This window comes from Myotis brandtii, unplaced genomic scaffold, assembly GCF_000412655.1.
Source record: "Myotis brandtii unplaced genomic scaffold, ASM41265v1 scaffold923, whole genome shotgun sequence".
In the NCBI taxonomy this organism is placed as follows: Eukaryota; Metazoa; Chordata; class Mammalia; order Chiroptera; family Vespertilionidae; genus Myotis; species Myotis brandtii.
In genome coordinates, this window is record NW_005371804.1 from 2,050,617 (window position 1) to 2,069,151 (window position 18,535).

At 48.5% G+C, this 18,535-nt stretch overlaps 1 protein-coding gene across 1 annotated transcript in view; it reads left to right on the forward strand.

Annotated features, from left to right (window-relative positions):
* Positions 1-186: 186 nt before the first annotated feature.
* PDE9A (phosphodiesterase 9A) overlaps positions 187-18,535 on the forward strand; it is a 61,954-nt gene continuing 43,605 nt past the window's right edge. The window contains exons 1-4 of the mRNA XM_014532909.1: positions 187-240; positions 367-437; positions 1,862-1,939; positions 5,238-5,281. Of these exons, the coding sequence (XP_014388395.1) occupies positions 205-240; positions 367-437; positions 1,862-1,939; positions 5,238-5,281 (229 nt within the window). The 5' untranslated portion in view covers positions 187-204. The remainder of the gene's footprint in view (positions 241-366; positions 438-1,861; positions 1,940-5,237; positions 5,282-18,535) is intronic.

Sequence of the window (18,535 nt, forward strand, 5' to 3'; positions counted from 1 at the left end):
TGGCCCTCATGAGGTCACTGGGGACTCCCTGCAATGAGACATCCCTAAGCCAAGGTTATCTGCGCTGAGTCAGGCTCCACGGAGGGTGGGCATGTGGCCGCCCGTCACCTGCGGGGGCGTTTACGTGGGCGGTAGCTTAGGATTTTACAACTCTTTTCAGTGGCAAAGGAATGAAATTAGTCACAACCTCTCTCCATGCACTGAATGACGTGTATTATGTGTAACATTCCAGAGCCCAAGGTTACGTTTTTTCTTTTTAAAATAAGCCTGCGGGTTGGGGCCGGAGAGGAAGCTCCAGGACTCTGAAGCCGGCGTGGACCCGCCGCCGCTCCGCCGCTCCTCACGGCCTGTTGCTCTGTCCCGCAGGTGGTCTTCAGCAAGTACTGCAACTCCAGCGACATCATGGACCTCTTCTGCATCGCCACCGGCCTGCCTCGGTGAGTGTGCCTTCTCTGCCCCCGCCTCCGTGTCTTTCAGTTCACCTTGACCGGGAAAGGGGGGGCGGGTCGCTCTGGGGGAGGGATGAGAGGGGCAGAAGGGCCACCTGGGCAACCCTTTCACATCTGTGAATGAAATCCTGGCGGTTTTGGCCACAGCAGGCCCGCTGGTGCCACAGGCTCCCGTGTCTGCACGGAGGAAACCGTTGGGCGGAATCAGGCAGAAAGTAGCATCAAGAGTTTCCTTTCTCCTCCATTGACTCATCTGCTTTTGGAGGAAGGATGAAGGAGGGTGGCTGTGTCTGGCTTTGCCCGCCCCCACCACCCCCATCCCCAAACGGTCCAGCAGGTGCCTTCTCTAGCTCAGGCGGGTCATCACAGATCAATATCTGGGAAGAGACTGACTTCAGAAATGCGTTGAAAAGACCAGTTGCCTACCTTATAGAATCGTCAGCATTCCGTGAGAACTGTTTTCCCAAATCAACAGTGTCCTAGAGCAAATGGATTTGCTATCATACCTTTTCTATTATAGAGTGATTGGGATTAGCTTTGGCACTGCAGTTGCTTTTAAAGTCAGGATCCAGGTCCAGGAAGGTGAGCGAGCGAGTGAGAAGGACCACGGAGTCTTTCACAGGCGGGTGAGGAAGGGATTCGGAGCTGAATTACAGCAAACGGCAGGCAGTTTGTAGCAGCAAAAATAGCCCACCATTTGGGGCATCTTTTGTTAAGTGCTGTGCTAAGAAATAAATATGTGTTATAGACCAGTGGTTCTCAACCTTGGCTGCACATTAGAATCACCTGGGAATCTTTTTAAAATCCTGATTTCTGGGCCTCATCCTCCAGAAATTCTGTTTTTTGTTACCTAATGTCGTGGCCTTTTAAAAAGATTCCCAGGTGATTCTAATGTGCAGCCAAGGTTGAGAACTACTGCTTTAGACCAACCCTGAGGTTTGAGTGTCACCCATTGCACAGATTTTAAAAATACACAACTGAAGAGCAGGCAGCTCACCTACCGTGGCCCAGGCAGCCACTCACGGGAGGATCCGGGGAGAGGTTGGAGGGAGACTCCACGTTTTCACTTAAAACTGTTTTGTCCGAGAGATTCGTGCCCATTCATGGACTCCCAAAGGAATGAAGTAGGAAGGCAAACGATATAACATTTATTCCCATTTCACCTGTTTTATTTAACCTTCCAACTCAATAAGTGAGACTTTCTCCAAGTCCCGTTTTAAATGACCGTGAAGTCTACCAAGCAGGTGGGATTACTCGGCCATTCCGCTTTATTTACAACTGGGGCGTCAGGTCCGAAGCACAAGTCCGCTCGTGCTCTCGGGACTCCGGGCTCCCCTCTCGCGCGAGGCCCATCCCAGGGTGCGCCCCCGTGAGGCCGTCACGTGAAGGCGCCGACTTGGCGTGTCTTCCAGGAACACGACCATCTCCCTGCTGACCACGGACGACGCCATGGTCTCCATCGACCCCACCATGCCCGCAAATTCCGAGAGGTAAGCGGCTGGCGGCTTAGTCCGACCCTGTCCTCGCGGTGTCTGACACTTCTCCACACCCACCCGAGGATCTCTGTGGTTGTTTTTGTGATTTAATGCTGTAGAAATCTGAATGTAAAGCAAAGATGGGAGGGTGGGGGTGGGAGGGCCGGTGAAGGAGGCTTCGTTCAGCTGGTTCCTTACCCAGATGGTAGCAATTGTAAGGGGGCCAGGAGCCCTGTGAGCAGGGACTGGTGTTATTACCATTTCACAGATGGGCAAACTGAGGCAAGGGGGCTGAGTGTCGAGTAGTGGAGCCACCCCCCTGTCCACCTGCAGAAGGGGAGCAGGACATTCCCTGACCAGAGCCCCTGGGGGACAGTTGGCATTTTCCCACCGGGACGAATCCTGGTGTTGATGAAATCCCGGGGACTCCTCTCTGCACAGGGGAGGGGAGGCAGCAGAGGGAGGGGTGCGGAGGGGAGGGACAGGAGAGGGGTCGGCGGTGAACACATTTTCGAATATGAGTACAGTGTGTGTGGCAAGAGGAAGGAAGGACGAGGACTCTGAGCACGGCCCCTCCATCTTTGATCGGCCCCTTTGCCCAGTGCTCTGCAGAGTCCCCGATGGTCCCCACTTCATCCTCGGGCAGTGATGGTGAACCTTTTGAGCTCGGCGTGTCAGCATTTTGAAAAACCCTAACTTAACTGTGGTGCCGTGTCACATATAGAAATTTTTTGATATTTGCAACCATAGTAAAACAAAGACTTATATTTTTGATATTTATTTTATATATTTAAATGCCATTTAACAAAGAAAAATCAACCAAAACAATGAGTTTGCGTGTCACCTCTGACACGCGTGTCATAGGTTCGCCATCACTGTCCTAGGGGCTGGGTGAGGCAATTTAAACTGCATTCTCTGTGGGGAACAGGAGTGCGATTGGGTGTGGGGATGCCCCTTGGGACCCCAGTCTGTGTCTCCTGGTCCTCATTGAACACCCCCTCCAAGCGACATGTGTGAATCTGGCCTGAGCCAGCTGGTCTGAGCCTTTGGGAGAAAGCCTGCACCAGGCAGACACTCACATACCCAGCAACTGGAGGGCTCTCGGCTGCCTAATGGCAGGTGACCTGGAACCTCCCCTGCAGGCTTCCCCCACCCCAGCCAGGCCTCCCCCGCCCACCGCACCCATCAGCCTCCCTGAATTTCACTCATCAGGAGCTTCTGCCCCCTGATCATGGGCTCCGGGCTCCCCGGAAGGAACGGTGCTAATTGGCTCCCTAAAGACGTCAGCGAAATTCTTGTAGATCTCAGCACAGACTCCGGCCTAACCAGAGCTCGCTGCAGAAGGAAAGCCGACACGTGACCTGTCACCCTGGCTTGTCCACAAGACAAGTGATCTCTCACTCAGACCAGCGCCTTGTCAGTGCAAGCTGGTCTCTGATGGAGCGAGACCACATTTTTGTCTGAATTCAGTTGAAACAGTTTCTCTGTTCAGACTCTGTCACTCGTTATCTCTGGTCTGGTACTTGGCTCTGTGGCAGCACTTCTCCACAGGGCGGGGGCAGAGGGCCTCTGGCGATGTCTGGAGATATTATGGCTGTCACATGGGGCAAGAGGGTCAGGGGCAGCTCCATGGCCCCCTTGCACAGGAGGGCCCCACCACAAAAGCATACCCTCTTCTGTGCTGAATTCCTGCTCCTCCCACGGCCAGGACCCACTGAGGGTCCCTCCCTTCCCCAGGTCAGAGGATGACCAGGCCGCATTTTAAATAACCTGCGACAGATGACACAAGGCGGGGAGGGTGGGGGGGGCTCCCATTTAACCGCGGCGGCGTGGCTCCCGCTCTCTCTGGGGGCTGGTCAGAAGGGAGATTGATCACCTAGCAGCCCTGACCCCTGAGGACCAACCAGTAGAATAGACGCGTCCCAACCTTGTTCGGACAACGCTCAGAGGGACCTTGGTCCCGCGCTTCTCCCTGGACCGGGGGCCATTCTGGCTGCCAGGGTGTCCAGCTGACAAAGCTGTTGCCTCTTGACCACGCCACCCCTCTGTTTCTGCCACAGCTGCGTCCAGATAGATCCTCATCGGGAGAGAGAAACAGACGCTCAAATAGCATGAGAAGAAAATGGGGCCTGTGGCCGGGCACAGGGAGAGAGGAGGGGCCAGAGGGACGCAGCCCGTGTCCTCGCACAAGGGCTCCTCCGGTTTCCCGTTCTAGCCAAGTCGTCACAGGTGTCGCGTTCTGGTGGGTGAAGGGGCTGTGTGCCTGTGAGGTGGCATACGGGCACCCCTCAGCCTAGGAGATAGGCCTCCTGGGTCCCGGCCGGGCTCCTCCTACCAAGGAGGGCACCCAGGCAGTAATGTTTTCCAAAAAAAGACAGATGCAGTGAAAGTTCAAGGCAGTTTATCCAAGAGTAGTTTGCAGCAGTTTGTTGTTGAGGAAGAGAATGGCGAGGCAGCTCGACCTTGACCGAGCCAGGAGCTGCTGGGTCCCGGCAGCAGCTTGCCTGGGTCTGAGAGCACCCAAACTCTATTTGGCCATGGCATATTCAGAGTCAGGGTTAAGGACCAAGGAGCCAACCTGGAGGGGCCAGAAACTCAACCCGGGCGTCTGGTTCAAGAGCCTGGAAGGTTCCTGTGACTGCTCGGTACATTCGGTCTCCAAGTCCAGTCCCACGCCCACTTTTGCTTCAGTTCCCAGTTTGGGGTTCCCCAGTTCACCCATGAGAGGTTTACCTGTGCGCATTCGCAGCTGAGGTGGGCTCTTCAGGGAGAGTTGGGCTCCGTTCAGGATCCTGTGGCGATGGGAGGGTCTCTTCATAAGCCCATCCCAAGTCTGGTCCCTGGGGCGTCTGACTTCAGCGCCTCTGGCTCTCTCCCCACCCCACCACACCTGTGTAGAGCCAGCCTTGTCACAGTATTCCTAGAGCCAGCCGTTCAAACAGTGGTAAGACAGGTACTTTCTTTCTTTTGTTTTTTTAAATATATTTTTATTGATTTCAAAGAGGAAGGGAGAGGGAGAGATAAAAACATCAGTGATGAGAAAGAATCAATGATTGGCTGCCTCCTGCACACCCCCTGCTGGGGATCAAGCCCGCAACTGGGGCATGTGCCCTGACCGGAATCGAACCGTGACCTCCTGGTTCATAGGTCAACATTCAACCACTGAACTACCCGGGCCAGGCAAGAACTAATTTTTAAAAAAACAACAACAACTAATACAGTGAATTCTAATTCACTTGAGCGCTTATCTCTGGGGCCAGGTGTGCCCGGCCGTCTCTGACAGCATCTCACAGTGACCTGTCTTCTCTTGCAGCACTCCCTACAAAGTGAGACCTGTGGCCCTCAAGCAACTCTCTGGTAAGTCCCTGCTGTCATTTTAAATATTAAAAGAAAAAGAAGAAAGCTCCGGGCTGCCCTGTGATGAATGTGTACTAGTTATGCATTAGCATCTGAAACCGCGTACTATTCCAGGATCTAAAGCCATTTATAACTGCAGAGACAGGCTTCTACTCTGCCCATGACAACTCCTCAGGGACACCCCGCCATTCTCTCCCCAGGGACTTAGCGGACCCTGGGCGACAGTCCCCTCTTGTCCTCCTGAGATCAGTGCCTGCCCTGCCCATTTAGACTGTGGGCCACAGAGGTGGGCCATGTGCAGCCTGCAGCCTCAGGATGTCTCAGCCAGTGGTGCTGTTTCACTAAAATCCCATTTCCTCCCGGAACCGTGCCACTCTCATTTATGTATGCCGTATGCATAAGAAAATGGTCCTATTGGAGTGTAGATTTTGATGAGCTTTGGAAAATGTATACACCCCTGTAACTACCCCAAAACCACGACACAGAACATTTACATCACCTGGGAAAGTTCTCAGGTGCCCCCTCCCATGAACCCCCTCGCTCTACTCCTGCTCTCTGTCAGCAACCGACCCTGCTTTCTGACACGGAAGGTGAGATTTGTCTTTTCAAGGGAATCAAACAAGAGAAATTACATAATACGTGTGCTCTTCTTGGCTCAACCTAATGTTTTTGAGACGTGCCTGTGTGTTGAATGTGTCAGTAGTTCAGTCCTTTTTATAGGTGAGTCGTGCCCCATGGTGGGAAGGACCACAGCTGGTTTATCCGGTCACTTGCTAAGGGATCTCTGAGCTGTCTCTAGTTTGGGGCTTTATGAATAGGGCTGCTGTGAGTATATATGTAGGGATGTATATTTTCATTTCTTTTTTTTAAATATGTTTTTATTGATTTCAGAGAGGAAGGGAAAGGGAGAGAGAAAGGCAGAAACATCAATGATGAGAGATAATCATTGATTGGTTGTCTCCTGCACACCCCACACTGGGGATCAAGCCTGCAACCCAGGCATGTGCCCTCATCGGGAATTGAACTATGACCTCTTGGTTCATAAGTCGACACTCAATCACTGAGCCACACCGGCTGGGCTATGGGAATCGAACTATGACCTCTTGGTTCATAAGTCGACGCTCAATCACTGAGCCACACCGGCTGGGCTATATTTTCATGTCTATGGAATTGAATGAGATTTCTGGATCATATGGTTAAGTATATGTTCTGTTAGGGTTTGGCCTGTAAATTTTTAGTAAGTCTTGAATTCAAGAAATTCGAGTCCAAGGGATTTCTCTTCTTTTTCAAAAACATGTTGCTTATTCTAGGTTCCTTTTATTTTCAAATAAATTTTAGAATCAGTCTGTCAATTGGTACCAAAAAAAAAAAAGTCTACTGGGATTTTGATGGAAATTGTATTAAATATATAGAAAATTTGGGGAAGAATTACTGTCATAATGTTCAGCCTTCAGATTCATGCATATGGAATATCTCTCATTTAGGTTTCTTTTCATGTTTCTCTATAATGTGTTACTATAGTTGTCAGGGAAAAGTTCTTAAATACATTTTGATATATTTGTTACTAAGTATTTTCTATTTTCATGCTATTGTCAATAGATTTGTTGCATTTTTTCATTTCTAATTGTTTTTATTTTATAGAAATAAAATTGCTATTGTTTATTGACCTCGCTAAACTATCACTTATTAAGTCCAATACCTTTTTGTAGATTTTCCAAGAGAGAATTGCTTCTTGCTTTTAAATCTAGACGCTTTTTGTTTCTTTTTCTTGCCTTATTGTACTAGCTAGGAGATCCAGTACAATATGTGAGAGTGTAGATTCTTGCTTTGTTATTAATCATAGAAGGAATGTGTGGAGTCTTTCACCATCAATTATGACGTTAGCTGTAATTTTCTTTATATATCCTTTATCAGGGGGTTTTCTTTCTATTCCTGATTTGTTCAGAGTTTTCATTATAAATTGGTGTTGAATTTTGTCAAATGCTTTTTCTGCCTCTATTGAGAGGTTCATGTTTTATTTCTCCATCCTGTTCATGGTGAATTTTATTGATTGATTCTAAATTGTTAAACTAATCTTGCATTCCTAGTACAAACTCTATTTGGCCATGGTATATTTTCTTCATTCAATTTGCAAATATTTTGTGAAGTTTAGGAGGGATATTGGTCCTAGCTTTGTTATTATATGTTCATCTAACCTCATAAAATGAGTTAGGAAGGGTTCCAGGGCCTCTGAGTGATTTTTCTGGGAGGGTTTGCATAGAGTTGGCCTTGTTTCTATCTTAAGTGCTTTCTAGAATCCTCAGTGAATCTATCTGTGTGTGGAGTTTCCTTGTGGGAAGGTTTTAAATTATGAGTTCGATTTCTTTTCTTTTTTTATAATTTTTATTTTTTTAAATGTATTTTATTGATTTTTTTTACAGAGAGGAAGGGAGAGGGACAGAGAGTTAGAAACATCTATGAGAGAGAAACATCGATCAGCTGCCTCCTGCACACTCCCGACTGGGGATGTGCCCACAACCAAGGCACATGCCCTTGACCGGACTCGAACCTGGGACCCTAGAGTCCGCAGGCTGACGCTCTATCCACTGAGCCAAAGCGGTTAGGGCATGAGTTTGATTTCTTAACTAGATTAGTAGATTAAGGGTTTGTACTTATTTGGGAATTCATTTGAAGAGGTGGTGTTCATTTCCTCTAAGAATTGATTGGCATGATGTAGTTTGAAATATGTCCTTGTGATCCTTTTTATGTCCATAGGATGATAGCGAAATCCTCAGTTTCATCCAAGATATTAGTAATTTATAGCATCTCCCTTTTTGAGTTAATCAGTCTAACTAGAGATTTATACTAGATTTTATTGATTTTTTTAAAGACCCAGCTTTGAGTTTCATTGGCTTCCTCTGTTTGTCTCCTACTTCATTGATTTCTCCTCTTTAGCTCCAGGTCTAATTTGCTCTTCTTTTTCTATCTAATAAAGGTGGAAGCTTAGATCATTGATTTTAAATCTTCCTCCTTTTTTATAATGATTAAAAGCTAGGGATTTCCCTCTGCACATACTTTAGCTGTATCTCATACATTTTGGTTTGTTGTGTTTTCAATTTTATTCAGCTCAAAATATTTTCTAATTTACCTTGTGGTTCCTTCTCTGGTCCATGTGTTATTTAGGAATATATTATGTAATTTTCAAATACTTGGATATTTTCCAACTATCTTTCTGCTGTTGATTTCTATTAATTCTATTCTGATCAAAAGTAAACCCTGTGTAACTTCAGTCTTTTTTAATTTATTGAGATAAATGGTATACCTTGGTGACTGTCCCAGGTACTCCTGAAAAGAATGTATATTCTGCTGTTCTTGGGTGGAATAATCTAGAAATGTCAATTAGGTCAAGTTAGATGATAGTGTAGTTCAAGGTTCTTATACCTTTACTCTTTTTTGTCTACTTGTTCTACTGATTAATGAAAGATGAGATTGAAATATCCACTATATTGTGGATACATTTATTTCTTCTCTCAGTTCTCTTAGTTTTGGCTTCATACCGTTTCAATATCTGTTATTAGGTACGTGCTTATTTAGGATTGTTGTGTCTTCTTGATGTATCTACTTCTTTATCCATATGAAATCATCCCTTTATCCTTGGGACTATTTTTTGTTTTAAAGTCTTCTTTATCTCCTATTAATATAGCCACTGCAGCTTTCTTATGCACAATGCTCATGGTTATATTCGTTTCCATCTTATTACTTTTAATATATCTGTGTCCTTATATTTGAAGTGGATTTCTTACAGGCAGCTTTTATCAATACTGGCAATTTCAGTTTTCAAGTGGCATTTTTAAACCATTCACATTATATGTGATTATGGATATGGTTGGATTTAAATCTACTACCTTGATACTCATTTTCTACTTGTCTCATTCAATCCTTCTTGACATTTTTTTCTATCTTTCCTACATCTTTTGCATAGAGAGCATTTTTTAATTCCATTTTTCTCCACTCTCGGTTTATGATCTTTGCTTCTTTATTGAATTTCTTTGAGGTTGCTCTTGGTTTCACAACATGTATCATCAACTTATCACAGTCTTTAAATTATATTATTACACCCCTTCTCAACAGTGTAAGCATCTCACAACTGTGCTTTCGCTTCTCCCACCTCATTCTTTGTGCTATTTGTCATTCATTTCACTTCTATTTCCACGGGGAAACTCTTAATACACTTATCTTTTTTTGCTTTCTGTAGTCAGTGATATTTTTTCTTCATTCCTTTGCATAGATCCGTGTTTGCATTTTTTGTTATATTGTTGACCATCTGAACTTTGTTTCTCTCCTTAAAGAGCGTGGGCTCTGTCGGGCAGGCAGTTAAGTTACGCACAAGTCTGTCTGGTGCCTTTGAAGACCGTTTTTAAGGTTTGCTAGGACGGTTGCAGAGGACCCTTGCTCCAGGCACAATTCAGTCCTACTGTTAACGCATGGTCCTTCTGCGGTCCTCGCTGACTCCTGGCTGGCCACCGAGCGTTCTCCACTCTGGCTATTTGGAGCTCAGACATTTGGATATGAGGTGGAGGGATGCTGGGGGCAGATCACGTGGGACCCTGAAGGACCATGCAGAGGCCACTGCATTAGGAGGAGGGGGCAAGTGGAGGTGGTGAGGAGTGGTCAGATTCTGGCATGTTCTGAAGGAGGAGTCAGGTGATTTCCTAAGTGGAAGTGGGATAGGAACAGAAGAGGTCAAAGAAGCCTCCAGGGTCCAGCCTGAGCCATGAAAGGGTGGAATGGCACCTTCTCCCCCACAGGACGGAAGCTGAGGGTGCGCAGGTACAGGGAGGAGAGAGGAGCTCAGTTTTGGATGCATTGGGTGTGGTTTGGCTGTTGGACATCAGTGTTGAGTTAGATTCCTTGAGGGGAGCCTACAGCTCCCCCTCAGATAGGGATGTGACGTGGGGGAGTGACATGTTTGTAGCCATGGGCGAGATGAGCTCCCCAAAGCAGGAGGGACTAAGGATTGAGCCCTGAGACTCATGGACAGAATTCCAGGAGAAGGAAGAAGGACATTGGCAACTTGACGCCATCCAGACACAGGACCAGGGACAAAGAAGCCCTGAGTGAGGGGTGGATGCAACAGAGATGAGCTTGGGGAAGGAAGTCCATGCTCAGAGAGTCACATGACTGCCAGTGGAGGCAGAATATGGGGGATTCTGTGTAACTTAGGAGCCCAACTAGCACCAATGAGAGATGGAGTAGAGGCTCCTTCAGGGAAAGAACTTGACAAAAGCCAGAGCCAGTGTGGGTAGAACTGGCTGTCTTGAGATCCGAGCTCTGCTTCCCACAGGACTTGGGGTGAAGGGCTGGGTTTTCACGTCCTCATGGGGTGCCCAGCAGGTGGCTGAGTGAGGAGGGGGACAGTGGACTGGGAATTTCAGTCCCTCCCAAACCTGGGATCTTAGGAGCCACTAAGGTTTGACAACAAACTGCACCGCAGAGCACAAAGAGCCATATTAATATCTCAGCGGCATGAGGTTTTGAGTGAAGGACAATAAAGAGCCTTTCTTCTCAAGGTGCCAGGATGAGTCCCGCCTGCCTGTGGCTTCCTCTCTGCTTCCGCCCAGGACAGTCCTCCTGGCGACAGAGGGAGCTGAGGCACCCCCTTGTCCCGGGGTGGGACAGTCTGTTCTCCAGTGTCATCTGTGCAGTTGCTCAAAGGCATCCCAGAGCCACAGTGGCAGCTGCCTCGGGGGTGACCCTCTCACTGACTCCCCCTAACGGGCTTTCCTTCCTTCTTTGTCTCAATCCCTGTGTCCTCCAAGGGTTTCCTGGGATCACCTCCAAATACACTACCGGCACCCAGCTCTTGTCTCCGGTCAGCTTTTGAGGGACCCAACCTAAGGGCCGGGGGTTGGGGGTGGGCTGGGAGGATAAGAACGAAGGGCTGTCCCTCTGCCCTCCTCACTTGTCAGTGGGTGAAATGGCCCCAGGAAAGCCCCTAACCCCACTGTGCTTCCATTTCCCCACAGAATAGGAACTGGGATACATGCCTCCATGGTTCCTAAGAGGATGAATGCAATAATTTATGCCGAATGCTTAGCACAGTGCCTGCCCCTCGGGAAGTGCTCCGTAAATGGCGGCTCTCTCTTTAAATGGCCTAGAGGGCATGTTTGAACGGCTTGCGTTCTGTCTCTCCGGACCTGCTGGGTCTTAATAGAACCGGAATGCCTCCCACAGCTAAAACCACACTTGTCCCGCTGGCTCCATTCTCACTTGCACGTGAAGATAATGCTTGAAATTTGAGCACACACATGTTGTTTGTGAGAAATAATACAGCTTCTTAATAACGTTTTCTATTTTTAGTGCAATTTCATTGCAAACAGCTTTATAATCACAGCCTTAGTCATTCTGATTTGCATTATTTTTTAAACAACAAGAGCGCAGTGTATAAAATGAGCACGAACCACTCTCCTGCGACGCCTGGAGGGCTGGCTCACTCCACCTCTGCTTCCTGCAGCTTTGTGGGCTTGTGGTCCATGCCCCGCTGGGGTGGCCTAGTAGACAAAGACAGCATCATTGTCACAGCATGGGTGGCCAGCAGGAACACCGGATCCACGTGTCATGAATGTAGAACCCAGTGTAGTAAAGACGGTGACCTCTGGCCAGCTGCAAGCACCTCAAGGGAGCAAACGTTCCCAGGGCTCCCTGCCTCCAGGCCTTTCCGGGACCAGGCAGAACCCACACACGTCCACGTCCCATGTAACTGCGGTGAGACACACAGACGGGAAATGCCAGGCTGACGGGCTCCAATAAAAGTGCATATGCCTGGCCTGGCCAGTGTGGCTCAGTGGTTGAGCATTGACCTATGAACCAGGAGGTCACGGTTCGATTCCCGGTCGGGGCACATGCCCCAGTTGCTGGCTCATTCTTCAGTAGCGGGTGTGCAGGAGGCAGCCAATCAATTATTCTCTCTCATCATTGATGTTTCTATCTCTCTCCCTCTCCCTTCCTCTCTGAAATCAATTTAAAAAATATTTAAAATATATAATATTTTTACATATACACACGTGTGTAACTGGGCCCCCCACCAAGACAAAAGGCATTCCCGTCACCCCAGAAAAGTTCCTGGTGCCACTCTTCTAGACAGCCTGCTCACACCACCACCACAGGCTCCTTCCTCCTCCTCCTGATTGCGTGAGTTTCACCCTCTGTGAGCGGATTCCTCCACTCAGCGTCAGGTTTCTAAGATCCGGGCATTCGCTTATTAACTTTTGTGTTGCTGAGTAGTCCGCCATCGTGTGAATATCCACAGATGTTTCTTAAACTCTCCTGCTGATGGACGTTGGGGTAATTTCCAGCTAAGCTACCTAAGCTACCTAAGCATTGCACGAGTCTGATTGCAGACATGTCCGTTATCTTGGGTGACACCTGGGAGGGATGCTACTGGTTCCACGACAGTGTGTCTAACTGCTACACCGCCTCCCCGAGGGACGCACCGTCCCACACTCCCGCCGGCAGTGTGTGGGTGATCGAGTCGTCCCACAGCCAGCCCAGCTCCAGGCATGCTCGGTGGTTTTCACTTGAGACGTTCAAGTAGGCACAGAGGAATACTGCATTATGGCCTTAGTGTGCATTTCTTTGGATAACAGTGGTTGTCCGGCATGATTTTAAGGTGCTTATTGGCTACTTGAATATCCCACTTTGGGAAGTGTCTGTTCTGAGTATTTGGCTCATTGTTTAAAGTGGCTTGGATTGTCTTTTTATCGCTGGTTTGTAGGAAATTCTGTATATTTTGGATATATTTCATTGGTCAGATATATGTTTGGCAAATGGGTTTCTCAGTTTGTGACGTACCTTGTTCATTTTCTTAATGAGGACATTTGCTGGCGTTTTTAATTTGATGAAGTCTAATTTAACAAGTTTCTCTTTTGTTTTGTATTTTCTGTGTCTTCTCCAAGAGCCCCTTTTCTACCCTAGGGTCATGAAGATCAATTTTTAGGAGATTTAGACTTATAGCTGCTATATTGTCATCTATGATTCATTTTAAGTTCATTTTTTAAAATATTATTATTGATTTCAGAGAGGAAGGGAGAGGGAGAGAGAGATAGAAACATCAATGATGAGAGAGGATCATTGATCGGCTGCCTCCTGCACACCCCACACTGGGGATTGAGCTCGCAACCTAAACATGTGCGCTGACCTGGAATCAAACCATGATCTCCTGGTTCATAGGTCGATGCTCAACCACTGAGCCATGCTGCTGGGCCATTTTAAGTTAATTTTATGTGTGGTGTGAGGTAGGGGTTGACAGTCTTTTTTTTTTTCTGACATATCCAGTTGTTACAACTCCACCTGTTAAAAAGGCTTTCCTTTCCCACTGACACCTTTGTTGAAAATTATGTCTCTCTATGTGAGGGTCTTTGTGGACTCTGTTCTGTGACACTGAACTATTTGTGCTGACACCACTCCCACATTGGCTTCGTCACCAGGGCTTGTAATCAGGTAGTTTTCCACCTTTGTGCTTCCTTTTCAGTTGCTTTGGTTACATGGGCCCTTTTCCCTACAAAGTTTAGAATAAATTGACAAGTTAATTCTTAATTCTAAAATGACTTTGATTGGGCCCAGCCCGGCGTGGCTCAGTGGTTGAGCGTTGACCTATGAATTAGGAGGCCACGGTTCGATTCCCAGTGCAGGCACATGCCCAAGTTGCAGGCTCAATCCCCAGTGTGGGGTGTGCAGGAGGCAACCAAGCAATGATTCTCTCTCATCATTGATGTTTCTATCTCTCTCTCTCACTCTCTGAAATCAATGAAAATATATTTTAAAATAAAATAAAATGACTTTGATTGGGATTGCATTCGATACATTGCTATAATTTAATTAATTTGGGAATAACAACATCTGAACAACACGGAGTCTTCCGATCCATGAACGTGATACGTCCCTCCACTCAGCCAAGTTCTGCAGCTTTCAGGACGGGAGTCTTGCATACCTTTTGTTAAATCTATTCCTCAGCATTTTCTGTTTTCTGGTGTTATTGTTAATAGGCTCTTAATTTAACTTCCCATTTGTTTGCTGCTAGTTTATAAAAAATATAACAGATTTTTATATGTTGGCCTGGTGCCTTCTGACATTCATTCATTAGTTCTGGTGCTTATTTTATAGATTCCGAGGGTTTTCCATAGAGACGATGGTATCTTCTGATAATGAGAACAGTTTTACTTCTTGCATCCCAATCTTTTTTATTTCTGTTCCTTGCCTTGAACTAGTTGAACCTCCAGTATCGTTAAATGAAAATGAAAGGGAGCAGTCATCCTCGCCATCCCCTTGGACATGCTTACAATCGCGGCATGAAAGGCTCGATCTGCTGATTTCAATGCCTGTGTCATTTTCGGGTTTGTTTTTAAGTTTATCTTGCTGCAGCCTCTACAATCGTGTGCAACACGGTAAAGTCCACAGATGGAGTAAGACCTTTGGTCTGCAAAAAAGGCTCAGTCTTTTTATAGGTTTTAGCAGAAGTCCTGTCATTGGCACCATAATAGTTTATTGGATCAGAGTTTACCCTGACAGAATTCTTCCTGAAACTAGTCTCGTGGGGCCATTGGACGCACTGTCAAAACCCAGACATGATGAACTAGAGTTCACCCCCTTTGACTTCACCACAATTAAACTTTCCCACGGGGTGCCTTATCGCACTGGTTATCAGGGAGCAAAGTCCGGCCAGGAGGCGCCGTCAGCTGCTCGTTCTCAAGCTCAGATTCATCGGAGGGCATTCTCCAGAGAATGTCGTCCCCTCGTCCTTCTCCCTCGAAGTTGACTTCATGGCACATGGGCGGAGGGGCTAGTTCAGAGGCGGGGGGGAAGGGAGGGGGGCGTGTGCGTGTGGAAGACCTTTCCAGGGTCAGAGTGCCGCTGCCCCACCTTTGCAGCCCTAAATGGGAATGTGACTTGGCCGTGTTGTGATTTGGCCTTGTCTCTAGATCACGCAGCCACTTAGGGTGATTAGGAGAATTAAATGATCAACGTATGCAAATCACTAGGAACAGTGCCTGGAACATAAAACCCCAATAAAGATTGTGTGGTTGTCGCAGTCTGAACAGCAGTAAAGGAAAATGGTGCTGTCCCAGAGGCCGTGCCCCTTCCAGGCATTCTTCCGCTGGCACACTCAGCCTGCGGAGGAGAGCATTGCACCCAGACTTTTGAAATCCAACTGAAACCGGGCAGAGCATGAAGGTCCCCTCTCCAGCGAGGAGCAGCCCAGACAGGTGCGAGACATCCTCCAAATTTCCCAATCTGCTCATCGGGGTCCTTCCGTCTGCTTTGCTTTCTTCGTTACATCAGAACGACTGACAGTGTCTAGTTATCTGGGACATCTGAACCTTTGGCTGCTGATAAACATGAGTGACTTCTCGGTAGGACAGACCCTGGAAAGGGCTCCTGTGCCTTTAAGAAGCGAGGGGAGGTCACTGTTGACCATATAACTTTATTGTGTTCCTGGGTTATAAAGGAACCGTCCTGTCCTCGTTCCGCACATCTAGTTTATGGCGTTCATAAACAGTGAGTTGCCAATGACTGCACCCTGGGCCAGGACATCCTCCACCGGCTGGCGGGGCCGGGAGAGCAGGCATGGAACAGGTGAGTGCGCCCCTCTTGTTTCCCTGGAAGAGGGAGTGACACCCCAAGGAGGAGTGGAGAGAGGCAAACGGGGAGTCCCCCTCCCGGCCCTTCCTAGGCAGAGCCCTGGAAAGAACGGAAATAATGCACCCCCCAATCAGGGCTTTCAGGGAGCCTGTCTCTTCGGAGCCAAGCATGGTGGGTTGTTTTCTGTTGTGCAAAGAAAGGTGAGGGGTTTGCAGTGTCTTGTTTTGAAGGCCTTGGGAGAGTATCTGTTAGGTACATGCTTCCTGTAGGATGCTCAGCGGCTCACGCCATTGCTCGGGTGAGACTGATCAGGCGAAACAGCTCGCTCCACACATCCTATTATCATGGGTGGGCACAGCTGCCCTCATAGCACGAGAGATGGGGCCAGTGGGGAACCTCAAGGCACCTCACACATGCCCTCAGGTCTTGTTCATCGCACCACTGGGGACTCACAGGCGTGGGGTTCAAATGCCCGTGCGGACATCTGAGCGTCTTCCCTCAGTGCGCAGGTTGGGGGCCAGCGGATGGCTAGGGCCAAGTTTGCGTTTTATTGCCCAGGGAGGCACCCCAACCCGCTCAGGTGTGCGGAGGATGGAAAGAATGATGGCCGTTGTTATTGTTCTGTTCAGCACGAGATGAAGCGATATGCTAGGCAGCGGCTGGGCGACGGAGTGAGTGCATCATGGTAAACGAATGTTTAGAGCGGGAATTGTAGGTTGTGTGGTCCTGTGGCTCGGTTAAAGCAGATTCTCATGTCATTCTGTGCTGGGGAGACTCGGGCTTCTATGAAACAGTAAACAATTCCTGGAAGGGGTGGGGGAGGCAGAGGCAGGTTCCTTGAACTGTCCGCTGCAGCTCAAGGCGGAGTTAGGGCCCAGCCTCGGGGCATCGAGAAATGCAGGCTCCGTAGACTCTGCCCTGGGCACTCGTGAGAGCAGCTGCGTAAACACCGCCGGGAGGCGGCCCATCCTGCCACCTTGCCACCCCACGGACTCTGTCCTGCCCGTGAACCCCGAGAGGCAACTCCACAGTCCTCTCCCGGGGTTAGGTAGTCCAGTCCCCTTGGGTCTGTTCCAAGGGTCAGGTCATGAGGCCACTGAGTGCAGATTCATGGCCTGAAGCTGGGCTGTTTGGGCAGCACCCTAAAAACTGGACCCAGCCTCGGCCAGCCTCTACGATGGCCCTGGACCTAAATGAGAGTCTTGTCTCACAGGAGATGCTCCGCCAGCCCCAGGATTTCCCCATCGGTGCCTGTCACCTGGGTAACCAGCCAGACAAGCACCCAGCATCTAATGTAGGTCAGTCCAGGTGTGACCAGGTGAACAGCAGCCCAGACTTGAAGAGGCCGATGATGAACCTACAGAAACCTCTACCCTTTGATGGCCCGAATGTTTTGCCTTTAAAGCCATCGGTGCTGAGGAGCCCATCACAGTGAGCTTGCAGCAGTGCCCTTGCAGCTGCTGTAGGCCCAGGCACCAGGACAAATCTAGATCAGTGGTTCTCAACCTTGGCTGCACATTAGAATCACTTGGGAATCTTTTTAAAATCCTGATTTCTGGGCCTCATACTCCGGAAATTCTGTTTCTTTGTTATGGGGTGGGGCCACAACATTAGCAACAAAGAAACAGAATTTCCGGAGGATGAGGCCCAGAAATCAGGATTTTAAAAGATTCCCAGGTGATTCTAACGTGCAGCCAAGGTTGAGAACCACTGCTCTAGATAATAGGCCAGCTGTGCTCGAAGAGCAGTTTCCTCCGGAGAACATGCAAGTGGCATGTGTTCCTTTGAGCATTGCAGGATTTTAATTGCAACTCATCCTGGTGGTTGAGTGTAGCGATAGTTTAGTCCTTTTTCTTGCTGAGTTGGGTTCCATCTGTACGGATCACCCGTAGTCCCTGCTGCTGTCCCATCTCTCAGAATCTCATTTCCATTCTCCCGATTTCCTCAAAAAGTCCAGGTCCAGAGGAACCACCACAGACCCAGTCATGTGCACCCCGAATTGCTGGTTATCCTTAAAGCTGTTGAGAAATTCTCAAAGCAACATTACTTGAATGGGCATTCATTTTTAAAAGTATGCCATGCAGCAGCAGCGGAGAGAGAGGGGGCGGGGAGTCCTACATACTCTCAGGTCTTTTTTCTGATGGAGTGTGGTTTGGCCTCAGTGATTGGGAGTAACTAACCTTTGTGATTGAAAACTGCTGTCGCCCCTAAGTCCAGGCTTTTGGGGCTCTCAGGGCTCCAGGGGCACATTCCAGACATTGCAGGCAGGGTTCTGGAGGTGGTGCCCCCAGACTCGGCCTGTCACCCCCAGGGAACAGGAACTCACCAGGGAAGTCGCTGGAGGCAAGAAAGGGCTGTCTGTGACCCCTAGTGATGTAATGCCTGTGGCTGTCGGGAACCCCCAGTGCTATCATGATAACACCTGTGGCTGACAGCACACTCAGTGATGTCATAACAACAACAACAAGAGCTCGTACAAGCAGCACTCACTGCGGGTCCTGTCCAGAGTCCTTTACACAAACTAAATCACAGTTTGTAAGTGCTGGAATCCACTGGGAGGAAGCGGTGGCGGCTGCAGGAATTGCAATGAGCCAGGTGGGAGGGAGGCCTCGTTTCCTGATCTGGGCTCAGGGTATG